Source organism: Alligator sinensis, unplaced genomic scaffold (genome assembly GCF_000455745.1).
Source record: "Alligator sinensis unplaced genomic scaffold, ASM45574v1 scaffold644_1, whole genome shotgun sequence".
NCBI lineage: Eukaryota > Metazoa > Chordata > Crocodylia > Alligatoridae > Alligator > Alligator sinensis.
In genome coordinates, this window is record NW_005843085.1 from 241,708 (window position 1) to 253,952 (window position 12,245).

The 12,245-nt window shown below is 45.0% G+C and overlaps 1 protein-coding gene across 1 annotated transcript in view; it reads left to right on the forward strand.

Moving 5' to 3' along the window:
- LOC112548296 (oxidized low-density lipoprotein receptor 1-like) overlaps window positions 1–6,129 on the forward strand; it is a 156,095-nt gene extending 149,966 nt beyond the window's left edge. Inside the window, exon 6 of the mRNA XM_025193653.1 lies at window positions 5,976–6,129. Within this exon, the coding sequence (XP_025049438.1) occupies window positions 5,976–6,129 (154 nt within the window). The remainder of the gene's footprint in view (window positions 1–5,975) is intronic.
- Window positions 6,130–12,245: the final 6,116 nt, after the last annotated feature.

Genomic DNA, 12,245 nt, shown 5'->3' on the forward strand with positions numbered 1-12,245 from the left:
CAGTGCTTGGTGAGGCAAACAAGAAAAGACCCTTAGGATCAAAGGGGTGAACAAAGGTAATGCAGTAACAGGATATGAATCCATAGTCCCCGTTTAACCCTCATCCATTCTCATGAAACCATAATCATTGTTGTTCTCATGGGGTAACTTGTTACCTGACCCACATGAGCAAAATAGAACCAGTGACAACAGTATAAATGTACCAAAAAATTTTAATTAAACATGCAGATTGTTTGAAAGAGTATTTATAATGATTTGAACCCAAAATAGTATTTAACTAGAGCTATGAACAAAATTTAAACTTTTTTTACAGTTTCAAAATGTGAATGAACAATTTGTTATGTTTGCAGCTCACACTGTTTACAAACTAGAAATTACTTACAAAAACATGTCCTAACTGTTTTAACTAAATATTGCATTCCTCACATAGCAGCAGTGATGTACTGTGGTGCACACAAGCAAATCACTTGCAATCTTTGAATTGCTTTCGGGTTTTGTGGTCATCTGTCTTTGGACAAAAAGCACAACATCCACTCATGCTTGCAGAAGGTTCTACTGGGTTACATTGTGGCAATTTCTAATTTAGAGCAGTCATACCAGACTTGATTTACTTAGATTATGTGTATCCATTATTCTTCATTTTATTTGTCTGTTGATCAGTTGCTTCCCAAGCTCTTACAAAAAAAATGCCATCTTCTTAAATGTAATCTTTGTTTTCCAGATTGTATTGCGGCTTAACCAAATGATGAGGCTGGAAATGGCAGCCACATTCAGCGTATTGAAAAACAGTGTCATTGGCCACCTGTTGATTTTCCATTTGCAGGTGGTCATACAGACTAAGTGGTCAAGTTTATCCACCCCACCCTTATTTTTATTGTAGTTATGGATGATTTCCAGCTCTTTTTGCCCTCCACCCACTAACAGGTCATGGCTCATGCTTGACAGCAACAGCACAAATTTGAACTTCTTTGGAACATGGGAAGCTAGGGTGAGTCCCCCGTCAAAAGAAAAAAAACGGATGAAAAATGTTGCCTTCTTCGACTTGCTTGCAGTTAGTTTGGAAGATCAGCCTTGTTTTTCTGAATCATACCTACATAGGTCGTCCTGCTGTAGCAGTCTTTCTGCTAGGTCAGTACTTGTGAAGAAACTTTCACCCACAATATTCCTTTCTGTCTTGTACCAGGGATGAACCAATTTTTCAATGACCTGCATACCGAGATTGCCTTGGCGTGGAGCTTCTGGTTGCTTGCCCAGGTAAATTTCTCTAGAAAAGGGAGGATGATGTTGCTGCATCACAGTCCCACCAGTATTTCAAGCTATATTTGGCAGGCTTACTGGGCATATACTGTCTGAACGGTCATCGACCCCTGAATGCAATGAGGTGTTCATCAGCTGTCAGGTGTATCCCTGGAATATACAATTTCCTGAGTTGCTCCACAAATTGTGTCCAAATATCTCTGAAGGCAGTATGGTTGTCCACAGCTCCCCTTTCCTTACCTGTCAGTATGTTGCCAAATCTCAGGTAGTTGGTGATTTGACAGAATCATTTTAAACTCATGGTGGCACAGAAGCGAGGCTGCCCAGTGGGTTGCTCCCACAACCCCTCCAGTGACTCATGGCCACCATGGTATAGACCACTCAGCAGTAGGAGGCTAACGTAAGCTTTCAGTTCTGTTTCATCCAGCTTTTTCCACTCCTTTCTATTTTCAGGATGGTTATCATTTCACTCCCTGAATCTTCTTTCTGACTCTCTGTTTGCTTCTCTTCTGATAAGAGTCAGCATATCTTGTGAGAGAAAAAAGGTGGAACATTTCTACCACTGTGTCTTTATTACTTTCTCTTGTTGGCCCAGCAGTTTCATGGACTATGTCCTTGACTGTTCTCCGATGATGTATTAACTGTGGACATTTTTCCCACACTCTGCCATTCTTCCTTTAATGGTGTCATCATCTGCAATGTTTTCTGGGGGCGGTGGCAGTGGCTCTGCTCCACGTCCTGCTATAGCTCTCCTCTGTCTTCCACAGCACCTCCGGGCTGGTCCTCTTCCCTTTCCCACTGGAAGTCTTGGCATCACTTCTGCTTGTGGTACCAACTCCTGCTCATTGCTTTGGGATAAGATTTTGTGAGTGGATGTGTCACTGTCATCCCCAGTTACCTGTGCAAGATAGGCTTCAGCACTGAGTATGCACTGACTTCTCATCCTGGACTGCAGAAAAAAAGATAAAAATTATTACCACTGAATACGTATAAATAACAATCAAAGACAAGCCTGTCCACCTATGCTGTCACAGAACCAATTCTGCCTTGCCCTGTGGCAGCACAGGTAGCACCCTCTCCTTCTGGGCACAGAAGCCAGAGGCCAGCACCTACCCTTTACACGCAAGCCAAATGTGGGTGGATGCTGTTTGGGAACCACCCATGCAGGGGCTAATTGAAAGAAGGTAAAAGGGTAATTGGGGGTGTTAAGCCCTTATCGTTGAAGGGGACTCCATAGTGTATGTTGTATTGCAGTATGATTGATGCTGTTCTACTTCTTTTCTGCTGTCCCTTTGCTCCTTGTCTTCATTTCCAACAAATGCAGGGCAAACTAGCTTGTATTTTATGAAAGAGGAGGTGAGGTAGAGTTTTGTCATGAAAAAAGAGAGCAGAGGTAGATTTGGGTGTGACAAAGGGTGTGTTTTTTTGGATTTTTTTTGCAAAGGGCAGGATGTTTTGATGACCTTGCAGCCTGCAAACAAAGTGGTTAGCCAAAGGGATTACCACATGTTCTGCAAAAGCAGAGTGGAGGATGGCTATCTATTACTTACTATGGATACCTGAGGTGAACATGAATGAGGTATGGATGAATGCTGACCTTTCAGATGCATACACCAAAAGTGGCTAAGCAGGTCTACGCCTGTCATTTATACAGTAATTGCATTGGGGTAACAAATTATCTGAATGTGTTAACATGGGCTTGGGGCTAATTGTTTCCCTATATGGAAAAACACATTCACACCTGGGGTAACATGTTACCCTGTTTTTCAGTTTTTCATCTACAGAGAGCAAACCATTCATGTAAGCTGGCTGTTCTTTGGGGGTATTGTGCACTCCAGTGCCATGTATAATGTCCTAAAAAGGGAAAAAAAAAATAATTAAGTTTAAGATACTGTACAAAATATGTGTCTGGGGTAGGAAATTGCTAGAGGTGTGTGAAATGGGCTCTATTTGATATGGGTTCAGCCTGAATCAGGGACAGTGATTTGATTCATTGATTCAGATCACTGTCCCTGATTTGATTTGGCCAAATCTGAATCTGAAGATTTGATGCTGATTTGGAGAGTCAGCAATTCAGCCATAGACTGGGGACCCCCCACCCCGTGCTTCTGTGGGAAGCTCCATGCGCCCCAGCACTGCAGCCATTCATGCCGCGTGCTACCTAGAGGTATGTAGAAAAAACATTTAAAGCTGTGTCTATGTCTGAATCACTGAATCTTTCTAAATCTCTCCAAATCAATTAGAAGGGTTCTGATTTGATTTGGAGAGTTTAAAGGGTCCTCTGATTCAATTTGGATTTGGAGATTTGGCCACCGAATCGTGCCAAATTGCTACTGAATCAAATCAGGGACTGAAGATTCACAGAGCCCTAGAAATTACCCCATGGAAAGATATGAACGTTAAACCATACTAACACAATCCAGTTCTTGGGTGATTCTTTTTTCTGCAACTTTCCATTCAAACTGGTTTTTTTTTTACATTTTTTTGCTTCCTGAGCTCAGAAATCCTCAGGTCTTTGATAGAGAGTCCAGGGAGGTTAAAGTGTTCTGACATGGACCCTGGTGTCTCTATAGCTGTTGTCAGGTTGGTGTGCTTTCATTCTTACCCATCGAGATCACCAATGTAGCACCAGCCAGGCACTGTAAGCAGATATGACATTGGCAGAGTAGCAGGTGGGTGACCCTTGGATGCTGTACTCCTTGTTAATGGTCCAGTGACAATGTGGCTTGAATTGCTATGGGGGCACAGGAGGCATTTGGGTCCATTGCAATGCTTGGTGCCTCAGTGAGGTTAAGAGTTAGGTAATCTGTTGCTTGAGCAAGGTTTTTTACGGTTGGGGGCTGTCAGTAAGCCAGTGCAGATTTACACCCCGTGGCTACCTTGAGACAATCATACTTTTCAAGAAAGGTTTAGACATCTATAATGATGTGTCTCAGGTGCTGAAGCTGGGGACTGTAGGCAACATCAGGAAGCATTCTGTTGTCCTAATTCCAGAGTTGGTACTGCAGGCAGTGGGAATGGAGGCTGAGTCTGACTTTATTAATTTGAGTAGCAACAATTTGGGAATTGAATTGGAATGGAACGAATCCTTGCTCCAGATCTTTAAGGTATGCATCCCAGTAGGTGGGATCAGAGTAGATAAGGTTGTGACATACAGCTTGGCTGCAGAGGATGGATCTAATGGTGTGCTTAGTAGAAAAGCTGATGGCACAAAGGTAGCTGCAGCATCCTGTTGGTTTGTCACATATTGTGGTGGTGAAGTGGTAACTGCAAAACCTCACTTTAGTATGTAGGAAATGTATGTGCTTGGTAGAGTATTCCAGAGTTGGTTTCATGGAGGGGGGGCAGGTGGCAAAGTCCTGGTGAAATTGCTCTACAAACTCCTTCCCATATATCCATATTGTGAAAAAGATCTTTGATGTACCTGAGGTACTCCAGGTGGATAAGAGGGCAGCAGTGGAGTAAATGGACTTCAAGAGATGTCCTAAACATGTTGGCATATTGGGTGGGGAGGGGAATATAAGAGTCTAATGGAAACAGGAGCAGTTTTCTAATGGGGAATAAAGTTCCTTATCCCTTATAATCCATCCTAATGGAAGAGGCTGGCACGCAGACACATGACATCCACAGTTACTATGTTCAGCACAGACCACGGGACAAAACCTAGAGGTATTTGTAAAACATTATAACAGCACCACATTGTTACCAATACATCTTTGGGTTACTAATTTGCTCTGTGACCAGTCAGGAGGGTTCTGCCAAACAAGGTAGGTCAAGCAGGGGAAGACCTGGATTTCAGTTCTGCATAAAACCCCCGAAGGAACAAAGCTTTTGCTGGTTTGGAAGTTCTGTTACCCTCAGAGGGGAGCACAGAGCCTGAGCCTGGATGTTTCTTATCAAAATGAAATCTTCCCCTTACTGTCTGGGGGCTTGGAAGCCACTGGAGGCCCAGCTCCGAGGCAGCTCTGAAAGGTAGCTGTAGTGGAGCCCTGACTCCTTTTACCTTCCTGCACAGGTTGTAAGTTTAGCCTCTGCTGTTGAGAAGGGGTAAGGTCAGTGTCTGGTGTTTAGTCTGGTCCTGCAGGGTCTTCCATGCTAGCGACTACCCACATGGTACCTCTTGCCAGCCCCAGCAGCATTAGAGGGGTGGAGGGGATGATGACGTTAGATCATAGATGTGGGAGGTGGGTTATTGGGAATAGGGGAGCTTTCTATCATTTATCGCATCACAGATACATGATACCTTGAAGAGCCATATGGTACATGAATGTATCCCATGGATACCATCTGGTCTCATGTGATCTGTGAATTGTATGGGAAACTGGGGCCTCCTCTCTCACCCACCTTGGGGTGGAGACCTCTCTGAGTCAGCATGCAGGCACAGGATAGGGAGGAAAGAAAATGTTTTGCAAATTTGATTCCAGGACCAATTTCTGGAGGACTGAAATGCCCTCATGTGAAGTTTGTTGAGGAATCAAAGTTGAGCACACCCTGCCTTATAAATGTTCCATGAGAGTGCAGCTGTCCTTTGCTACCTGTTTCTCATCCAACCAATTACAGGCCTGAGCTGCAAAGCATCTCTGACCTTCCTTTTGCTGGGTCATGGCTTGGACGTCCCCTGTGGTCAGTGCTATAAGCAGGGAGAACTCACAGCTCTGTGTCCTAACACAGGGGTCAGAAGAATCGACCTGATTGTGCCCCATGACTTTGCCTTCCAGGTTTGTGCTCTCAGACCCCAGTCCTCAGAATTATCGAGATGGAGCGTGTGCATTTTTGCAAGGTGAAAAAGTGAAACCTGGAGGCTGCGGAGATACTTGGTTCTGCATTTGTGAGACGAAGAAGAAAGCACAAGGAAAAAATAAACTTGTTTGACCCAGCAGACAGACAGTGTGGCAGGGGCTGGTCAAGGGGATCATTGCACCTGAAGGAGGGGTATGGAGCTCAGGAACAGAAATCGATCCACCAGCATAAATCTCTGAATCTTTTGTTGCTGTTTGCATGGTGGCGGGTGGGGGAAGCAATTTCCTAAATTGCATTTTGGGGCAGTGTGACTGCTAACCTCAGACTGTCTGTGAAACCACACAGACACAGGCAAATCTCACCTCCTTCTTCTACCTCTTTCAGTTCATGCTTATAACAGTTGAGAGCAATTTCTCTCCCCCACAGCTGAGCTGCATCTGCTGGAGCCAGCTGAGAGGGGACTCTCCTGCCTTCATTACAACCTTGCTGCTTCTTTTCTTGTCCCAGTGATGGTCTTTCATGGTAGCTTGGCAATCCTTCTCACAAACAAGATGTTCCAAGAACTAATGGTGTGCATAGCCACAGGGGACATCATAGGCCTATGAAAATCAGATGGAGAAACATCCATTATCTCATGGTGACTGCTCTTGCCCAGGCACAGATGCTCCCTGTTGTGTACAAGGGAGGATCTAGTCCTATTCAGCAGCAGGAGTCTTAAAGGCTGGGGTTTCCACCACCACCCTGGGGAGGCTCCATGTCATCTATCTGCTACTGAAATGTCACCTTGGTTCTGAAAATAAAATGTCTCCCACCACTTGTGTGTACCTCTGCTTGGATAATGGGTGGGTGTGTCAGGAACATGCCTTTCTGGTTTCTTTGGGGCAATAGGAGATCCATACCCTAGAGAGGCCTATTGGGTGTCCCCAGGTTGGGAGTGTCATTGGCAAGAGGATGGGTGGCTCAGTGTCAGGTGTCCTCCTGCAGGTATCAGCCATGGCCCCAGGCCTATGACATCCTGGCCACCCCATCTGGGGCTGGGAAATCAGTTATCAATCAAGTAAGTCTATGGGTACCCATAGAAATTTACCTATGGGCAAATTACTATCAGAGTCTTTATTTCAAGGTCAGTGTGTTTTAGTTGTTCCTCATTTCCATGGGCAGAGGGCAAAAGGGCTATCTGACCCCCAAGATTTATTTCCCTTGCTGTAGCAGTGGGAGGGGGACAGAGTCAATACAAGCCTCCAATAATTAGATTCTATACCTGGAGAATTATATCAAATTTATCAATTTTCCAAATATAGTATCTAATTATTGGGGTGGGGTAGTGGAAGTCATCCTATATTCAAGTAAGTGCAATCTTTCAGTCTGCTCTAACCAGTCAATGAAGTTCACCTCCTCACCCAGTGCCTACAAAGAAAATCCACAGTAATCAGTCAACCTAAGCGGAGAGAATGATTTTGGCTGCAGGAAGCTAATCCTAGGGTATGACAGGGAAGGTTTTGGCTCCCAAGATTGGAACATGGTTTTGCCCAGTGAAAAGCTATTTAGAGTCCAGACTTTAATGTGGGTTTAGTGAGAGAACAAAGCAATTTAAGACATGGAGCAAGAACAGTCATTTTATACTATTCTGTTGTGTGACTCTGGTTTTCAAGGCACACAAAAAGCAGGCAAAAGGCAGAGCAGGAAAATGGCACCCAACACTTGACATTTCCATGAGTCTAAAACCTACTTAATCCAGAAACAGAACTCTTTCAGGACAGCAATTATACAAAGGCAAAAACTGGTTAGTTCAGTTCTCTGGCAAATCAGAAAAGTTAAGAAAAAAATGTTTGATTGACCCAAAATTACGTTTTGTGTTTTGTGTTTCACTTTAAAAAAAATCTGGATAATGCAAATTGGAATACATTTCTGTCAGGTGAAACAAAATAATTCAGAGAACAAGAAGGGAGAAACTTGGTTTAAACTATTGTTCTTGTTTTGTTTTTCCCTAAACTGGGACAGCGTTTCAAAGGAAGAAAATATTCTGACTTCAGAAGTTGAAAAGCTTCATTTCAAGAAGGCAGCAGTAAATCAGAGCAGTTAGAATCTTCCATATAGTTTTCAACACAATTTGTGCAAGACCTAGATGAATCTGACTGACAGCATCAAATTTTACTGAGTTCATTTGGGTGGGTTCATTTCTCTTTTTTGGCAAAGCAGACCAGGTTGATGCAGTGTAGATGTTGTATACCATTTGTCCTCTTACTTGAAGCAGTTTATCTGCCCCACTGTAAGCCCTATGACTGCAAAGCTCTAGTGTCATAGGGGATCTTGATGCATCCTGACACTAACTGCATCTTATTGGTGACCAAGTGGAGCCTCTATTACAATGGAGGCTCTGGGGTGCTATGATGTTTATTTAAGTCACCAAGTTGGGCAGGGAGCACACCCTGCCCCCTCCTCCTGCATCTCCCCTGTGAACCAAGTAAAGACTCTGCAAGCACCCGAGGTCCTCCTGAGCCCCAAACCCGGAAACCCCATAGTGGCTGCTTAGTGTAGGTGTGCAGGCTGGAACAGGTCTTGTTGCCATTGCAAACCTCTATACGTTGCTCTGGGCTGTCCTTTCAAAGCATCTGATGAAGTGAACTTGGGTTCCCCAAAGTGTGCGTTCTTTACATATAGCTTATTTACTTAGTATATAAAAGTGCATATCTACCCTGCCCTCAGCCGGCACCGAGTCATACCGGACAGTAGCATGCTGCTGTGGTTAGAAAGCTCTGGGATCACAACTAGCTGTGGTTTCTAGTATTGGATGCTTCAACCCTTTTAGCAGAGTATGTGCAATGCGTGTGGTCTCCTGTACACCAGATTATTTTGCTTTGAAGTTACTAGAGCTGCTGAAATGTTACATGTGGTTATTCTGGGCCAGGCCTTTAACTGGTAGGAATAGATCTAACTTTGCCTGAACTCCCTGAAGCTAGGGTGCTTGACACCAGCTGAGAACCTGTACTGTTGTCTTGTGCCAAGGTTTAGAAATTGGGAAATATTTTCATGAAGCAACAGGGCCATTAAACAGGGCAAAAGCTTTGCTTTTCTGTGCACTGAAAATGCAACTTTACACCTCAGACTTTGTAAATCTAGGGGGAGAAAGAGTCATATAGACTGTGGAAGCAAGAGCTAGCTACCAAGGAGTAGTATACCTGCTTGGCTCACACTTGCAGGGAATCAGTGAGGAAGGCCAAAGCAGAAATGGAACTCAGGCTGGCAACAAAAAATAAAGACAACAAAAAGTCCTCCTTTAGGTACATAAGGAGTAACAAGAAGGTGCATGGAAACATAGGACCCCTACAGGACAGACTAGGGCAACTGGTAACTGATAGGAGGGACAAAGCTGAGCTCCTAAATGAGTTCTTTGCATCTGTGTTCCTGAACATGGATAAAGACATATCTCCCAAAGGGTCTATAGACAGGCACAGGAGGGACTACAACCCACCAAGAGTTAGCCCTGACCGAGTGAAGGGGCATTTGGAGGGGCTGCACATGTTTAAGTCAGCAGGCCCTGATGATCTTCATCCAAGAGTGCTGAAGGAATTGGCAGGTGTTATAGCAGTACCACTGGCATGGTTGTTTGAGCACTCATGGACGGATCCCGGTGGAAAAGGGCCAGTGTGGTCCCTATTTTCAAGAAGGGGAGAAAGGACGATCTGGGTAACTATAGACCACTTAGCCCCACCTCTATCTTTGGGAAAACCTTTGAAAAAATGATTAAGGATCATATTTGTGGGAGTCCAGTAGGAGAAATATTGCTGAAAGGCAACCAGCATGGCTTCATAGCAGGTAGATCCTGCCTGACTAACCTTGTTTCTTTTTACAACCAGATCACAAAATGCTTAGATGCAGGAGTTGAGGTAGATGTAATATACTTGGATTTTAAAAAGGCCTTTGATACAGTGTCATATCACATTCTTATAAATAAATTAAGCAGTTGCAATGTTGATGGCCAGGTGGGTGGAGAATTGGCTTATGGGACCCACTTAGAGGGTGGTGGTGGACAGGACCTGGAACAATGTGGGCAGTGGAGTTCCTTGGACCAGTGCAGTTCAATATCTTCATTGGTGACTTGGATGAGGGCTTAAAAAGCACTCTGTCCAAATTCATGGACAACACCAAATCATGGGGCAAAGTAAACACATTGGGGGTCAGGGAGTGGATTCAGGTGGATTTGGATAGATTGGGAAAGTGGGCAGGGCAGAACAGAACAGGATGCAGTTCAACAAAGATACATGCAAAGTGCTGTATCTAGGGAGAAAGAATCATCAACACACCTACAGGCTGGGAGGTGACTTTCTAAGCAGCACAGCAGCAGAAAGGAATTTCAGAGTCATAGTCAACTCCAAAATGAACATGAGTTGTCAATGTAACGAAGCAATAAGTAAAGCCAACTACATTGTTTCATGCATTAGAAGGTGCATCATGAGCAAGTCGAAGGAGGTGATACTTCCCCTCTATGTGGTATTGGTAAGACCACAGCTGGAGCACTGCATCCAGTTCTGGGTGCCACACTTCAAGTGGGATGAGACTAACAAGGAGGGCTACTTGTATGGTTTTGAAGCCTTTTGTTCTATTGTGATTTCACTGTTTTGAGTTCAAAACAGGTCAAAACAGCATCGTAACCAGGTAGCTGGTGAAATTTGGCACACCCCTAATGGCTGCCACTGAAATGGCGTTACAAGGTCTGGAAGGACAATGGATCCATGAGAAAAAATCCACAAAACTGTGTTGCCATATACAGGCAGAACAGGGAAAACTTAAACTATATCACAGCGAATGCGGCAACCTGGGCCACCCAGTCTGGGAAGCTACATAGACACTGAACAAACCTGAATTCTTTCTGCCTCTAGTATTTTATGCATGTGTCTGTTGACAGCACACTCTCCCCTCCCCACAGCCCAGCTGCATCTCCTGCCCCCAGCAGTAATGGGCTTCTCTGCCCTCATTGCATCCCCAGATGCCTTTTTTTGGCCCTGCAATAGGTTCTGATTCTATTTTGGCAATGACATGGACCAACAGGAAGTCCCAAGAGCTAATGGTGTATACGGCTATAGGGAGTGTCACAGGCTCACACAAATATTTGATGAAGAAGCACACTTGATCCCTGGTGACTTCCCAGGCACAGGTGACACTGCTGCATGCAATGGCAGGAGCCTAAGGGCTGGATTTCCATCACTCCCTTGGGGAGACTCCATGTCCTCCATTTGCTATAGGAATCTCATCTTGGCTCTAAAAATAAAGCATCTCCTTCACTGCTGTGTCCCTCCAAATGAGTCATGGGGCCAAAGCGGTTGGGAACCATGTACGTGCCTTGACAGGTCTGACTAGGGCATGGGGAGGTCCTCTCAGCTTGGGAGTCTCATTGATAGGGGGCTGTGTAACTCAGACGAGCTGAGTACGTGGAAGCCCCAGGCGGTGGCCCCCCTCGAGAAGAGAGCTGTCACCTGGAATGCACAAAACTTTCCACGTGTTCATCTTATGCCCTCTGTGACCCCTTTTGGCAAAAATAAAAGTTGGCATGTATGGTGGGACTCAGTTTTCAGATACCTTCCTGCAAATGCCAGCAACAGTCCCTGGCCTGTGTCATCCTGGTCCCGCCATTGGGGCTGTGGAAATGCACATTGGTGAGGAAACAGGCAAGACCTGGTCTCATGGGCTGTAACAGCTAAGTGAGAGTTCCCCCTGAGCCCTGGACATAGGGTACAGGAGTGAGAGCCACTGCCTGCACTGGGTGGGGGAGGAGTGGTGGGGCAGGGTTTAGATTCTAATCAGACCTTGTCCCTCCCCACAGGGTCCAAGGTGAGGGTTTGGTCCTCATGCAGCCACTATGCTGCTGCTCTGAGGGTGTGGTGATGAATGGAAGAAAGTATAAAAATATTTTCATCCTGGATGGAGAAGCCAACTTTCCCAACCTATTTCCATCCCAGCCAGCATTACAGCAGTGCTGGGAGCTGGAACAGAGGTCCATATGGTGCCAATTCAAAGGCCTGGGACTGCCAGTTTCCAATGTGGCTGATTATAGCTCTGCCCCCAAAACAGATATTCAGGCCACACCATCCCCTCAGCCCTTCACAAGTGCTGAGCCCTTGTTGGCTCATAGACCACACCCATTTTTCCTGCTCAGTTCTTGGGCTTGAGGTTTCAAAGGGTTCAAGGGGATTTGACTTGGCAGAAACATTTATTCCAATGGAAAGTGGTATTCACTGGGTGCTAAAGTC